The 16,601-nt window shown below is 45.6% G+C and overlaps 1 protein-coding gene across 1 annotated transcript in view; it reads left to right on the top strand.

The window, feature by feature from the left end:
• Positions 1–16,350, top strand: part of LOC107125926 (serine/threonine-protein kinase/endoribonuclease IRE1-like) — a 72,676-nt gene extending 56,326 nt beyond the window's left edge. The window contains exons 14-22 of the mRNA XM_015429391.1: positions 510–600; positions 1,950–2,139; positions 2,745–2,844; positions 4,722–4,921; positions 6,456–6,603; positions 7,409–7,536; positions 9,735–9,750; positions 12,033–12,287; positions 16,184–16,350. Coding sequence (XP_015284877.1) covers positions 510–600; positions 1,950–2,139; positions 2,745–2,844; positions 4,722–4,921; positions 6,456–6,603; positions 7,409–7,536; positions 9,735–9,750; positions 12,033–12,287; positions 16,184–16,350 — 1,295 coding nt within the window. The remainder of the gene's footprint in view (positions 1–509; positions 601–1,949; positions 2,140–2,744; positions 2,845–4,721; positions 4,922–6,455; positions 6,604–7,408; positions 7,537–9,734; positions 9,751–12,032; positions 12,288–16,183) is intronic.
• The last annotated feature ends 251 nt before the right edge of the window (positions 16,351–16,601 follow it).

Genomic DNA, 16,601 nt, shown 5'->3' with positions numbered 1-16,601 from the left:
CCCTGTACATTGAAGTATGCGCATGCTCCGTTGGGTGCTTGTGCGCATCCATGGAGACTTGGGGGGGAAAGCTTTTTGCGAGGGGACATGGGCGGGCGCCAGATGCCACCGGAAACGCGATCAGACGCCCGCCCTTGCCCTGCGGTTTCCAGAAACTAGTACCTCTGAGGTACTAGTTTTTTGCCGCGTGTCTTCGGCGGGAAGCCTCGGTTGAGCCACGGGAGCGCTATGCTTCCCAGAAGTACCGGTGAGATCGCGCCCGGAAAATCCGCCTATCTTCCATCTCTCTGGCGTGGCTAATGTTCCATGTGACCGCAGCCGTAGTAGGCTATTGGAACCTGTTTCAAAGATGGAACTTGCATTCCTAGGTCTGCCTGTCTGCATTAAAAGAAATCTTTTAAAGCTGCATATTTGGTGCTGAATGTCTAAATGCCAACTGAAGTATGTACCCAAAGATATTATATGATTGGTGCAACGGATATATATATTTTTCTTCTGTTGCTGCTCAGATGGAGATACAGGTGTCATAACAGTTGGAAAGATTTCATTCCACCCGAAAGACATGCTCGGACATGGAGCTGAGGGAACAATTGTTTATAGGTAAAGTGCCCAACGTTCTTTCTGTACTTCAGAGGCAACATATAGCTAATAATCTCTTTCTGTTAGTGATGTGCTTGTGATAAATACTAGAACTAGCAACATTTTCATGCAGAGAAAAGAGAGTGCACTCTTTTGGTGTGTATTCTTTGGGGAGACACCTTCCCTTCATTCTCTCTTTAACCATGTAACATCCATGGGGCGGATCCAGCAATCGGTTTGCGCAAGGACTGCAGATCTTCCCCACTTTCCCCACTTCCCAGAAAAGACTTTCAGTTTGTACTGTGGATTTACCCTGAAATACATCTTCAAGCCTTAAACCATATATTTTCTGGATTGTGGTCCTGCTTTTCTGTTTAAAAATAAATACTCAATGCAGTTTACTATATTAAGATCCATACAAAACAAATAGCCAGCACTAACAGACACAGGCATATACCATGCTGTCCTTTTCAATGCACACATTGATTTCTAGGTTTGGAAGATTTTTGGTTTAATGGGAATTTTTGCCTACTTACTTTTTAGTTGTAACATACAGTTCAAAAGCTTGTCCTTGATGGAAATGAACATCCTTGATAGAAGACTCGAGCTTCCATAAATATGAGACTGTTTTTAGAAATTATTTTGATATGAGATTAAAATGTGGTGTGAAAACATTTTTCACTTATATCTCTGGAGACAGTTTATACTGCCACCCCCCTGCACAACTGTGGCTTGCAGCTGCATTTATATCTGATGGTCCATTACTTCTGATTCTAGTGTACATCTTACCTTCTTCGTGCCAGCACACATTGGGTTCTGGGGGCTGTTCTTTGAGATACGGGGGGTTTGCCACTCTTCTAGGGGCTGCTTCTCATGTTGCTTTTTATTTCTGTGTTAGAAAAGGCATGCTTCTGATCATATTGTCTTTCCAGTGGTTTCACAGATGGGTAGGACCTCTCATGTCAGTTTCCCAGTCAATATACCCAATTTGTTGCTCTATCCAAACTAAACTGAAGTCTCTTTAAATATGAAGCTGTTGCCAGACTGATGTTAAAAACTGGCTTGCAGCAAATTGTGGAAGCACTTTGAGATATCTTTCCTAGTAGTTATGTATTCCTACATAAAACATATCAATGAGCTACAGTCTGGTATATGCTCTTTGCATTTAAAAAAAAATATTTCCGTTTTAAGAGAGAGAACTCAAAGTGTGCTCAAAGTACTATGAGTTTCTTTTCCATGCCTGTATGTGTAGATCAGAGCTCATCTTCAAGCATGGCAATATGAGAAATGGCTAGTACAAGCCAGGACCTAGTTGAGCGATATGATTAACGGTTAAGGGGTTTCTCTGCTGTGTGTTGGCACATCTCCAGGGGGACATTTGATAACCGAGCAGTAGCTGTGAAGAGAATTCTCCCCGAATGCTTCAGCTTTGCTGACAGAGAGGTGCAGCTGTTGCGAGAATCCGACGAACATCCGAACGTGATCCGCTACTTCTGCACGGAGAAGGACCGTCAGTTCCAGTACATAGCCCTTGAGCTCTGTGCTGCCACTTTACAGGAGGTAAGCTCTGGGTTATAGGCACATTGTGTGAGCTCTGACAGCGGGAGACTTGGCAGTTCAGAGGGTGAAAGTTTCAAGCTAAGTAATGTCTTGGTTGTGCTGTAGAGGAGTCATGATCATCTTTAGATAGCAGTTTTTGTTCTGTATTCTAACCGCAGTAAGGACCAAACTAGACATTGCATGTTTTAATGATTCACATCTGGGTTCCACCAACCCAAATCACTTTTCCTTCAGTCTGACAGCAGCTGTCGGGAACTAAGTTCTCAAGGGGTCCCGTTCAGATTGAGACCATAGTACAGAGGGAGGAGGGGCTTCAGCCTCTCCTACACTAAGGGGGGGGCTAAACGTGCCCCTTTAAAAGGTAAAAAATGTAACGTCTAGTTTGGAACTAAATAGCAGTGGATCTCCAGCAGTAAAATAACTATAGAGGCATGACATATCGCTACCCCCATGAATTTATGACTAAAGAGTGGTTTTTATATATTCCTGATTCTATATCATTCCAAACCTTTCGCATCACCTTAAGCATATGCAGTACATTTGAAGTATATGTAGAGTCCTGGGTTGCCACATTTTAAATTCACTTTGTTTTGTGTGTGTTCTAGTATGTGGAGCAAAAGGACTTCAGTCACCATAGTTTGCAGCCTATCACCGTTTTGCAACAGACCATGTCCGGTCTTGCTTATCTCCACTCTCTCAATATTGGTAAGAAGCAGTTGTATTTTAATATCCAATTCTCGGGTGGCTGTATTTCCGGGTGGGGGGAGGGGAATAAGTTTATAAAATTATCCTTAGAATTGTGTATAACTTCAGTAAGTTACCCACATTAAATCATACCGTAGCTGAGCTGGATTTTGAACACAGGCCTCCCTAGTCCAAGAACAACTTTTTACCAGTCAAAACATACCGGCCCTTTCAGGTTCGGAGGATTATAAAATATTCTGCTTTATTGGGTGGGTAGTGGTATATTTTACTAACTACGGAAGCACAGCCATAAACTATAGCACAATCCATCCAAAATATACAAGGGTAGTAAGCGGCCTTCTCGCCCTCCCTATGATGAGAATGAGGTAACAATGACATTCTAAAAATAGTTTGGAATCTTCTTGGATTTCCCACCTCACTGCAGAAAGTTGTGCGTTGTGAATTCTGGAGCCTTTCCAACTCTAAGAATAGCCTTTTGAATCAGACCAGTGATCCATCTAGTCCAGCATCCAGTTTCACACAGTGCCCATGACCTAAAGGCCCAACGAACAGGCCAAGGCCTGCTAGGTGTTGCTGCTAGGACTGGTATTCAGAGGTTTTCTTGACATTAAATAGGGAGGTTCCTTTTGGTGACCATGGCTAGAAGTCATTGCTGGACTTATCCTCCTGTCTTCCATGCACTTTTCTAATCCTGACCTGGATAGCCCAGGCTAGCCCAATCCCATCAGATCTTGGAAGCTAAGCAGGGTTGGCCCTGGCTAGTATTTGGATGGGCGACCTTCAAGGAATACCAGGGTTATGATGCAGAGGCAGGCAATGGCAAACCACCTCTGAAACATCTCTTGCCTTAAAACACAGTCTAGCTCACCACTTAGTGGTACGTAGCACTGATGAGCTAGAACACACATTATCTGGTACATTATAGCAACATTTCCTCTTGTGGAACATATATGCAGCTCAGGAAATTTTTCTCAGAAAACTGAGGAATCTTTGGTCGGTGAGGGAAATAGCGACTGCAGTATCTCCCACAAGGAAATGATCTCCTGTAGTTTTCCTGTTGGGCCCACCACTTCAGCACAGTGCCAACAGGACTTCCTGGTGGTTGGTTTCTCCGCAGTTTTCCTAGCCTTATTAGCTATATCATTATAGCATTATACTGATCTAGTGATCTAGCTATTGCCGGTTTTGTTCTAAAAAGAACCTGACCAAGCCCCCTGGTGGCACAAGTAAGGAAATGGCAGCTGTGGAAGAACAAGGCAGGGACAATAGCGCCACAGTGGGGTGCCCCCCCTTTTTTTGGTAGTGTTTGCATGTGTATGATCTTGTGTGCCTGAAAGTCATGGTGACTTCTGGCAATCCCTAGCAGGGCATGGACATTTCAGAGAGGTGGCTTACTACTGCTTGTCTCTGCGTCTTGAGCCCTGGTATTCCCTTGTGGTCGCCCTTTCAGGTACTTGCCAGGGTCGGCCCCGCTTAGCTTCTGAGATCTGACGAGATCAGGCTCACCTGGGCTATCCAGGTCAGGGCTCTGGGTGGCCCCTTTTGAAGCACAGCATACCTTGCACTTCAGCGGCATGCCAGCAGGAACACATGGGATCAAAAGTGGTTTGAGAACACAGGGGAAACCATGGCAACACAGTGAATGTGCAACGATGCTGTGTGGAAGGTCAGAAATAATCCACTGCAATTGGGAGGCCAAAGAAGACCCAAATATATATATATGGAAATCACCTACCTTGTCCTGTTGTAACACCACAGATTTATTTATTCATGATCCTATTGTTTGTAGTGCAATATTAATGAATTAAGATAGACCTATTCAAGCGATAAAATTGCTTTGCTAACTTCTTAGGGGCTCACAATTGTCTTTGTATTAGTCCACAGAGATCTGAAGCCCCATAATATCCTCATTTCTATGCCTAATGCCCACGGTAAAGTCAAAGCCATGATCTCAGACTTTGGCCTGTGTAAGAAGCTTGCGGTGGGCAGGCACAGCTTCAGCCGTCAGTCTGGAGTGCCGGGCACCGAAGGCTGGATAGCTCCAGAGATACTGAGTGAGGACCGCAAAGAAAATCCAGTAAGTAAACTGCATCTCTTGGGGCTTTTTGATTCATTACTTGCTCTTGGGGAGGTAACTTGGGGTATGATCTGAAGCAGGTCTTGGCTAGGAGGGTGCTTCAGCAAAACAATCATTTTAATTCTTTATCGGGAAGTTGGGAACGGCATACCGATCATTAAAGTTAAATATCGTAAGTACTATTGTTATCGAATTGGGAAGTTGTTCTGGAAATATCGGAACAGTATTCCATAATGGCCATTATTTCCGATTGGTGATAAACACTTAGTGGCTCACAACACAACTGTCTGCTGCACATAGGAAATGTCCACGCAGGCTCAGACTTACTTGTTAGATGAGAGCCTGCCTCTGTGCTGCAGTCGATCTTCAGGCCACTGGGGCCCTGGAGCCGCACTCCAGGCCAGTCCCTTTAAGGCTGATAGCACCCCACAGAACAGTAGAGAATGGGGAGTAGGCACAGTTGCACCTATTGGGACTCCCCAAGGAGCCCACCAGGAACACCTGTGCCCCCCCCCCCATTCTCTTGCTGTTCTGTGGGTTGTGATCAGCCTTAACGGGCTGGCCAGGAATGCAGCCCCAGGGTTGCCAACGGGGCACATATGGGCTTCTGTGGAAGTATTTAGCCAGTACCCAGTGAGAGTGACAGAAGGGATTTAATCATCCCAGCCCTAGTGAAGCTGCCCATGGATGACGTGTTATATATCATATGTGAAGTGTGGCTCCCATCTGTGGATATCTAAATCTGCTGATCAAGGCCACATTGACACTAAACAGATTTTCCTGCAATTTGTTGGGATCCGCTAAGTTTGCAGAAGAATCTGGGGAAAAAATACATTGGAGGGTTTAAATTCCCCACAAAATAAAACAGCCTTGTCTGCACATGCACAGAGAATGCACGTACCACCACCTCCATGCATTGTCAATAATTGGGGGGGGGGTTTTTTGACCTGGAGCGACGGTGGCCCAGGGATTGGCAGTGGCAATAGAGGGGAGAAGAAGCTGCAGCTGTCCCAGCAGTGAGGCCAGGAGACATGCCAGGCCCAGCAGTGATGGGGGGGGGTAGCCAGGAGCTGTGGTGGCCCCAGAGACAGTAGCAGAGACAATGAGGGAGACGCTGTGGTAAGTCTGGCAGCACCACTGGGGGGAGCAGGGTGCGTGTGTGTGTGTGTGCGTGCGTGTGTGTGCGTGTGTGTAAAGCAGCTACCAAAGAAGGAAAAGGGGCTTAACAGTCAAACGTTATTTCAGTTATTGCAACCAACGTGTTATATATATTTTGAAATTAAGATAAATTCTAATATTTACTTATTTTAAGCCTAGTGCTCTGTACTTTTAAGGAGCACTTCAGATTGTGCTGATGGCATTCCTTATTTTGAGAGGTTCACTGCAGAGGAGCAAGTTGGCCTTTAAAATATGTACGCCCTGGATTTTTAATAAGACTTTCATTGTTCTTCCACTTTGGATTTTAAAATATTTTTTTCCTTCTTGCCCCCACTATGCTACGGTAAACTTTCTTTACAAATGCTTCTCTTCCCAGACACATACAGTAGATATTTTTTCAGCGGGATGTGTCTTCTATTATGTGATATCGGAAGGCAACCACCCATTTGGCAAATCCCTGCAGCGGCAAGCCAATATTTTGCTGAGTGCCTACAGCCTGGACTGCCTGGATCCAGAGAAGCATGGTAAGCAAGTGGATTTTTTCCCCCGCCATTGGCAAATACAGTCATCCATTTCTGTTTTGTCCAAGCCTTAATGCATTTTTGCCCTAGACATAAAAGTTTCTTGCTTGCAAAGTTACATTTTGTATATATTTATACCAAGAACCTCCTCTTTACCTCCTACCTTCTATCGCTTCGGCCTGTGAGATGGAAGAAGAACAGTCCAGAGGAAGTTTTTAAATTAAATTATAGATGCCATCTGGAGATTGTGAAATTAAGATAAACTGTTTGTTAATTTTAATCTGTATTTTTGTATGTTTTAATCTGTTGTAAAATTGCCCAAAACCCTGTGTGATTCAGAAATCTAATAAATAATAATAATAATGATAATAATAATAATAATAATTTTTAAAGTACAAGAAAATATTACCCATAGCATTCAAGAACAATCAGACATGCCTTCGGGAAAGAAGCAAGGGAACATCCTGATAGCTGTGATTCAGAAATCTAATAAATAATAATAATGATGATAATAATAATAATAATAATTTTTAAAGTACAAGAAAATATTACCCATAGCAATCAAGAACAATCAGACATGCCTTCGGGAAAGAAGCAAGGGAACATCCTGATTGCTTTTCTATGCAAAGCTATGGAGTTTGATCCAAAGCACAGTTTGATATGTTCAACTTTTGGGCTTCTGTGTATGTCAGTAACTCAAAACATTTGGCAACCTGATTTACTCAAAGGTATCAAAATAATTCATAATTTTATGTAGCCTGGGAGTAAGCATGCTGCTTTTTCTGCTTTCTCCCCCCCCCCCTTACAGAGGACATAGTTGCTCGTGACTTAATAGAGCAAATGATAAGTACAGATCCTCAGAAGCGGCCTTCAGCCAACTGCGTGGTGAAGCATCCATTTTTCTGGGGTTTAGAAAAGCAGCTCCAGTTTTTCCAGGTCAGTCACGACTCTTTCCTCTTCTGTTTAGTTTTGTGTGCTCTGAGTGTTAAATCTGTACTCGGTTGCATATGATTAGTATTTGAGTAGCCCTGAGCCCATCTGGGGAGGGCAGTATATAGATCTAATTTAAAAAATAATAAATAAATGTTATTTGCTTTTTAAAATTTGTTGCTTGTCTTCCATTTGCTGAGTCTTGGCAGGCAGATGCTTTCCTTTTTTGGTTGGTTTGTTTAAATGTTGTATTTATCTGTTTGTTTGTTTAGAATATTTTAAGGCTGCCTCTCCATGAACCTGCCTGAGATGGCTTACAAAGTAAAACAAATAAAAGCAAAACATTAAAAGATACTAAAATCCAGCATTAAACATAGATAATGAAAACAGACCTGCGTGTTCCCATAGCTCAAGATGGCTTACAACTTTATATTTAAAACATACAAAATGCAATACAGCTTCCACATAATCCCCTCATCCTCCAAATGCCCAAAGACTTTTTGTTGTTCAGTCGTACAGTCCATTAAAAGCCTTAGAATGGCCTGGCAGTGCCACCTAAACACCTCTAGGGGCAGTGTTCCCTCACAGTCATCTCCTTCCATAGGATGGGAGCTACTATAGAAAAGGCTTGTGTTCTGGTTGATGGCAGGCAGACTTCTCTGAATGGGGGAGAAACTAGCAGGACCATAATTGCTGCACAGGGACATATGAGAAGGGATGGTCCTTGAGATATGTGGACCCGAAGCTGTGAAGGGCTAATGGTCATAACAAGTACTTTGAATTGAACTTGGAAACAAAATGGCAGCTGGTTTAAATTAGGCAAGGGATGTTACCTTTGGTTATCTCTTGACAACAACTGGGCCACTGCATTCTGCAGCCACTGAGGTTTCCGGGTCGTTTGCTAGGACAGCCCACCGTACAGCAAACTTACAGTAGTCCAAACCAAAAAGGTCACAAATGCATGGACCGGCATGGCTAGATCCTCTATTGAACTGTGAGAGCTGGAGAACCAGATGCAGACGACAGGAGAGACTTCTAGCTGCTGTACCACACTGCTTTTCAAACAGCAAAGCTGCATTCACCCCAGTGCAGCGTTCCAGGCAAGGCTCCGTTTGTGCCGGATCTGATATCTGACACAGAATTCAGCCTGCTATATATTCCAGTTTCCATTTTAAGACTAAAGCCAATGTCTGCCCCTTATGGCTTGCTCAGATCTCTAAAGCCAGCAGGGTGGCTGGATGGCTGCGGTGGGAGTGGGGCATCAGGGCCCTACACGAGTCCTTGCTGCTCCTCATAACACACAAAAGTAGCAGAAGAAATCATGGGAAATCCTTTTAATATTATGCAAAATTATGTTGATTAAATCAATTTGCACAGTGTCTACAGTTCGCTGTTCTTGGCTCAGAATTTAAATTGCCTGAGCAGAATTTTAATCCCGGGCTGAAGGGCACATAATTATTTAGCCATTTGTTTCAGACACACAGGAATAGAGATCAAAGGGATCTCTTTTGGACAATAATGTGCCTTCAGCACTGGCCGGCATCAGGGGACGGCATGGTCAGGCATCCACCCGTGGCCCCAGTGCTGACCAGAACTACCTCCACAGTCTCAGGACTGCCTTGGAGGGATACCTGCTCTGAGTGGGTTATGGTCACCCGCACAACCTCAACAACTTGAGGAGCTGCCCGTGGTTGCCCGGCTTGGCGCTGCTGAAGAACAGGGCACCACACACCCCAGTGCCTGTTATACAGCCTCCCCTTGGCTGAAGGGGCAGAGCCCTTCGCCCACCTCTTGCTGCAGCACGGTCCTGTTTCTGAACGTCTCTCTTTGACACCTTCCTAAAGCATCTCCTGCTCCCACGCGGGCAGAGGGCCTCCAGGCACAGGTGTGGCTGTTGTGGCTGTGGGGGGAGGAAGGAGGGTTCGAAAAGGACAGCCCTGGCAGCCACCTCCTGCTCTGCTCTGCTCTCCTGGAGTAACTGCCCCGGGTCCTATTTGAATACTTATTACTTAGAAACCAAATGATATATTGCTATCATGAATATGTAGGGAAACATCCAAAGCGCAAGATAGATCATTACTGTACCTTGCTACTCTGAATTTGTAGTGTGTAGATTTGTAGTTCATAGTGAAAAGCAATAAAAAATTCTATATATATAAAAATATTTACTATAACCCTTTCTTTCATGGGCATTATCTCTGTAGTTTTCACAACAACCATGTAAGGTAGACCAGTATTATTTAGCCCCATATAATGAGAGAGAAAGTGCAGGAGTTCAAGACTGAAAGGGAGATTGCCGAGTTGAGTTGACATTTGAAACCTACTCAGATTTGTCTTCAAAATTCAGCCTTTCTTGCCCTGACCTGGATAGCCTGGATAGCTCAAGCAATCCCGATCTCGTTAGATCTTGGAAGCTAAGAAGGGCAAGTATTTGGATTGGAGACTTCCAAAGAATACCAGGGCCGGGAGGCAGAGGCAGTCTATCAAGCTACTTCTTTGAATGTCCTCCATGCCCCAGTAGGAGTTGCTAGAGGTCAGCATGACTTCCAGGCATGGGCACGTGCACACGCACACACAAATGCAAAAATTCCAAAAAATATATCAACCTTTCTTTTCCCCAGAATATAGCACAGTGGGTGCTTTGGGGTAGAGTCTAGGCCAAGCTTGAATTGACCAGGAAGGCCAGTGATTAAGATCTCCCACAGGGAAAATACCAATTTGGGATGAGTTTACTATGCATTGGGGAGGTGTCATGATTCAGTGGCAGAGCGTCTGCTTTGTAGGCAGAAAGTCCTATGTTTGATCCCGGGGCCTCCAGTTAAAAGGATCAGAAGAAGAAGAAGAAGAGAAGAGATTGGATCTATACCCCGCCCTTCTGTTGGAGTCTCAGAGCTGCTTACAAACTCCTTTCCCTTCCCCTCCCCACAACAGACACCCTGTGGGGTAGGTGGGGCTGAGAGAGCTCTTGACAGACACTGCTCTTTTTCAAGAACAGCTCTTATCAGAACTATGGCTTGCCCAAGGTCATCCAGCCAGGTGCAAGTGGAGGAGTAGGGAATCAAACCCGGTTCTCCCAGATTAGAGTTTGCGCACTTAACCACTCAGGTATTAGGCAATGTTAAAGACCTCTACCTGAAACACTATAAGAGCCACTGCCAGCTACAGTAGATGAGACTGACCTTAATAAACTAGCAGTCTAATTCTCTACAAGACATCATCATGTTCTGGAAAAGTGGTAGGTAAGTTAACAGCCCCTCCCCCTACCAGCACCCTGGCCTTCATCTGAATGCCTTTAGCCTTGGGGGGGGGACACAATACAGATCTCTGGGGTCTTGACTGAGTTACACTAAAGGAGGGAACAGCCTGGCTCTGTCTGGCTCCCGTTGCTTTGTCATTTCATCATGGGCCAAAGGTGATGGCTTACATTGGTGGTACACCAGAAAACTTTCTGCTTGAATGGTAGCTCAAAAGCAAAACAAAACAAATGGAGATCCTGAAGTAGCAAATCCCTTAATCTCCCGCTGCTGCTCTGATGAAAGAAAGAAAGAAAGAAAGAAAGAAAGAAAGAAAGAAAGAAAGAAAGAAAGAAAGAAAGAAAGAAAGAAAGAAAGAAAATGACTTCATATGTTTGTAATATAGATTGCCAGAATATGTATGGAATGGGATGTGGGTCTTATTATTCACCTTTAACTTCAGCTCTAAACTTCCCATTTCTTAAGAAGTGTGCAAAGCACTTAAAAAACCCTTAGCAGTTCCAATGTATAGGAGAGCTTTTGTGTTGGCTTGCAGTAATGTTTTGCCGTCAGCGATCCTTGAAGGTGGTATGAAGCAAATGCACTCATTTCTGTCCTTGTGGTGTAGGGGTGATAAGAGAATGTAGCCCCTGCGCTGTTGTTTAGCAATCACTATAAAGGTGTTTGAAAAGGCACACCTGCTCAACTTCTGACTGCTGCATCAGGCTGCTCAGCAGAAGATATGCTGGTGAAAAGTGCCATCGAGTTGCAGCTGATTTATGGCACCTCTCATAGAGTTTTCAAGGCAAGAAATGAAAAGAAGTGGTTTGCCATTACCTGCCTCTGTGTAGTAACCCTGGACTTCCTCAGTGGTCTCCCATTCAAGTACTAACCAGGACCAACCTTGCTTAGCTTTCAAGATGATGGAGGAGGAGGAGGAGATTGGATTTATACTAGGAGGAGGAGATTGGATCTGTGCTAATTGACCATGTACAAATATTGTGTTGGTTTTAATCACTGTAGCATATTACTGAAAGACCCAACCTTTTAATCAAGAGTAGACTTCATATGATGAGGGAGGCTGAGACTGATGATGCACAATGTATACAAGGTAGTCTGTAAGGGTACTACTATGCATTATTGACACTATGCCTGTACATTTCATTGTTCCATTCATGTCCCGGGGGAGGGGGGATGTCTTCTCCTCCGGTTGCCCACCTCAGCGTGCACTTAAAGGGATAATGATGCACTTCCTCTTTCCCCTTGCAGACTTCTTGCCCTCCGGTTCTCCTCCCAATGGAATCGTGCGTCCGCATGCCGCCACACAGAGCTTGAAGGGTGCTCAGCTGAATCCTAGATCACAGCCCCTTCCCGTGTGGGAGTGGAGCACAGACTGGGTGAACGAGATGGAAGCCAAGTACACGCAGCCGGCTGAGAACTGGAGCGCCACCCCACAGTTCGGAGAAGGAAAGGCAGAGCCAGGAGAGACCCAGAAACTCGCTCCTCCCTTGCAGGAGACAAAGGGCAAGTGCTTCAGGGGAAAAGCCAGCTGCCGATTGGGATGGGCGGGATTGGCAGATTTTTGTTCATCACTATGGACCCGCTGAGATTTTGCTAAATTTATAGCTGCAAGACAGCCAGTGTCTTGGGGCCCAGACAGACTGTGGTCCATATAGAAGAGGGGCTTTTGGCTGGGGTAGTTTGTCATGTCACAGAAGTGAGAAAGAACAATGAACCAAATCGTTGGTCCAGTTCTTGAAGAAGCAGGCGTGGAGAGAGTCAGCATCCTTTTGCAGCTCCCTCCACCCCGCCTAGTTGTCTTGGTTACCCAGAGCATCCATAAATATTCTGATTGGCATTCTGCTTTGTGGTGTCGGCTTCCAATAGGGAATACAGAAGCCTGCATTCCACTGGACTCCCAATCTATCAAGCTAACCCAAGGAAAGACGCTCCAAGTAAGAAGATGCTCATACCCAACTGTCCTGACCTTTTAGACCTGAGCTGGCGGTGGGCAGAAAGCACTTCAGTCTAAGACGAGTACAGGTGTCTAGCCTAGCCAGAGAGAAGAGAGGGCAGATATTTGGGAAAGGGGTTTCCATGCAGAAGGGTCAGGATCAATCTATGGCAAGGCCAGTCGAAAGATCTCAAGTAGCAGCAGGTGGCAGAAAGGACTTTCCTTTGCCTAGCAAGTGGCTGCTGCTTATAATAAACAATGCTACCCAGTGTTTGAACGATATTCTCTTGGTTTGCTTTGTTTGCACATAGCAAAGTGCCATCCATCACCCCATAGCCGTAGGGACAGCTAACCTCTCAACCTCAGAGATTCCGGCGCATTTGGGAGAGGATTTTGCCAAGGGCAGCTTTTTAAAAGAAACCTCTGCAGTGCTTCCACTTGGCAAGCTGAAATTCTCTCACTTATCTGAAACATGTCAATTGGAACTGGTCTGATATTTTGTTCCTCTGATGAGGCTACTGACTTTGAATGTATAACAGCCAGCTGAGTTAGGCCATTGGTCCATCTAGCTCCATATTATCTATTCTGATGGCAACATCCCTTCCATCAGGCCGAAAATGGTCCTTCCCAATGCCGACTATTTATGAGACTGAGTTTAACTGGACATACTGGGGACTAAACCTGGGACCTCGTGGATAGACAGCATGTTCTCTCCCTCTGAGCCACAGCCCCATCCTGTATGTACGACCTCTTCAGCAGAAGCTTAATCCGCTGCAATAAACAAGCAATAGTGTTTAGCTCCTTGCTGAAAAGCTTTCCCTGCTAGGGTTGTCAACAGGCCAGGAGAAAAATGTCCTGTCCCTTTAATAGAAACGTAATGTGTAGAAATGGGCAGTGGAAGCTTAAATAACATCCCATTAAGCCTCATTCAAGCGGCAAGACATTTTCCTCCAGGCCTGTTGGCAACTCTGTTCCTTGCTGATTTCAGCTTCGTCAGAGGCACAGGAGCAGCCCCCCAGCTGCTGTTTTGTACCCTCTCTGCCATCAGCTGGCCACACTGAGCCAGCCTGACTGAGTGCCTCGTGCATGAGAGTCTGGGTCATCGCCAGCAAACATGTTTCTTTTGTGGGTTTTGCTGGAGGCGGCCAGCTCTCCAAGGAAGGGGTTAATTCCTCCGTTCTGCTCCTGTTGGGGTTCTGCAAACGGCTCTCGTATGGTGAGTTCAGCCCTTCCAGGCTGCTTCAAGAGTGCAGAGGGGGGAGGGAGATCCATTGATTTCCAATGCTGTGCCTGACTGACAGGAGCCTTGATGGCCTCCCACACCTTTGCGCCTCGGTGAGCAGGAAAGAGAGGTTCGATTAGCGATGGCCTCTCGCCATCGGATAGAAGGATCCAGTGCGGCCCTTGCCCTCTGCCACATCCACTTTAGTTCAGAACACTGAAAGAGGGATGGCTGCCTCTCTGTAAGGGTACTGGGCAATGCTCGAGTGTCACATTTTGGTGCTGCCAGCTCGGGTACTGGGCAATGCTCCCTCTAAGCTGTGGAGTCTTGTGAGCAAAAATTCTACTTTGTGAGCTACTGGCATTAAAGTTGTGAGCGAGCGATTTGGCTACTGCATAAATTAGTTTGCTCTGGAGCCCTCCGTCCTGAGCGAAAACAAAAGTGTGTGAGCCGGAGGCTAGAAAACTGTGAGCTAGCTCACACTAACTCAGCTTAGAGGGAACACTGGTACTGGGAGAGTGGCACTACGCATGATCCCCTCGATACACATGCTCACCATTTTGTGTGAATAGGACAACACGTGTATTTTTGAGCTTTGGAAAATGAGTACGTTGCCCTATTCACAAAAAATATCATCCGTCAGGTATTGAGAATATTGGACACCGTGCACTCTCCCAGTATATGAGACTGAGTGCCAAGACACAGAATTGGCATACTTTGGGAAGACAAGCCTATTCGGCAATTCCCTTTGGTGACAAGACTGGTGTTAATGTTTTGATTGGAAGTCATCTCTGCCAGTGTGGTGTCACCTTGACCTCTGGGAGCTCTAAACCAGCCAGCCAGGCCCTAGAATAATGAATAGCTACAGAAGTTTCCAAATCCTACTGGCAGTTGGATTTGGATTACTTATAATAACTATATTAACAAATAGGGCTGTTAGCTTGTTGATTATTTAATATCTGAATGCTCATCCCTACCATAGACTGAGATCTTGTAGTACTGCAGGTTCCTAGACTGAGCTCATCTTTGTTCTTAGCAGTCTGCGGCACAGGAGGGGATCAGCCACTGATGGTGACCCAGTGCAGAATTCTTATGACTTTAATGACAGGAAAAGGAATTTTTAACAAGTGCAGCAGTTTCCCCACCCGACTATGGCAAGCTGTAGCTGCCAGATTCTCTCTTTTACACCACCATTTAAAGATATAGGAGCCAATGGCGGGCCATTAAGGCACCCGGCCAGTGACAGCTGCAAGAGAGATGCGAATTGACTTGAATTGTTATAGCTGAATGGTCTAGAAATGTGAAGGTCGCGTGGCAAGTACAAGAAATGGCAATTCTAGCACAGAAGGGGATACCTGGAGCAGTTTGGATCCTGCCCTTCATGACAACAGCAATATATGAAAGTAAAACCAAAGTTTGAAAACGTACACAACCATATTTTGTTTTAGTTGTTTATTTACTTAATCTATACCCCACCTCTCTTCCCAGTGAAGACCCACAGCGGCTTCCGTGGTTCTCCTCTCCTCCATTGTATCCTCTCAACAACCCTGCGCTGTAGGTCAGGTGGGAATTCAAACCTGGGTCTCCCAGATCCTAGTCCAACACTCTAACCACTGCACCATGCTGGCAAGAGAGGGAGCAGGTTTCCTAAGATAACATTATGGGTGCTGTCCAATCGCTTTTTTCTTGCGCTTGTTTCAGTGCTTTAGGTTAGGTAGCGGGGAAGGAATAGATCAGAAAGCATGAACTAGAATTGCCCTGCCCCTGTAACAACAGCCTGACATGCAGAGATTTAGCTGATGATGTTTTTCCTCCTGTGGAGATAAGAGGTGAGAAACACTTCACCCACTACTCTTCTCTGTGTTAAAGGAGCGGGTAGAAACTTGGGCCACTCAAGAGACAGTTCTAACTGACAAGGCTGTCAGTTCTATCTCCAAGGAATGTCTGCTTGCTGCAGAGTACATTGTTTTGGATTGGTGGGGGGAGACATGGGACCTGCAGCCCATTGGTCACTGGAAAACAAAGCCCTGCTCTAGGGAAACTGCCCTTGCGTGCTCTGGAAGCAGGCCTGCAGGGGGAAATGTGCAGGATCCTTTTTTCTGACTTGTCAAAAAAATGGCTTGTGGCTTTGCCCAGAATTCCTGTCCCATGCCCTGGGATGTGAATGGGCTGAAACAATAACCTTTTAAAGGACTGGTTAGGACCACCCCCGGGCATTATTAACAACAGATTGTTTCTTTTCAGGTGCCTGCATGTCTGACTTGATCAGCTACCGAGACGGAGCCATTGGTGCCAGCCAGGCCTCTCTCACAAGCACCCGGAATGCAGGGTCAGGAGACTTTGCCGTTCCTAAAAGAGGCAAGGAAGCTGATGGGAAAACCCACCATTCAGAAACAAGGGCTGGGAAGTAGTCCTTGAGAACTGGCATTATACAGGAACGGAGACCTAAAGTCTACCAAGCAGATGCCTCCCATATGCCTCACCATCCAGAGTCTTTTGAGATCCGACTCGAGTGCTGTGACGCAAGCCGGCTGGCCAGGATAGCTGTACAAATCTAGGCCTCAATCAGCTCACCTCAGTTGACTGTACTGTATTCTCCTGCAGCCTCCTTGCTAGGAGCCATGGATGTGCTTTCAGGCTGTGTGAGGGATGTCACCCCACC

Source organism: Gekko japonicus, unplaced genomic scaffold (assembly GCF_001447785.1).
Source record: "Gekko japonicus isolate JY-2015 unplaced genomic scaffold, Gekko_japonicus_V1.1 scaffold67, whole genome shotgun sequence".
NCBI classification, from domain to species: Eukaryota; Metazoa; Chordata; class Lepidosauria; order Squamata; family Gekkonidae; genus Gekko; species Gekko japonicus.
This window is presented reverse-complemented; position numbering and strand designations above follow the sequence as displayed.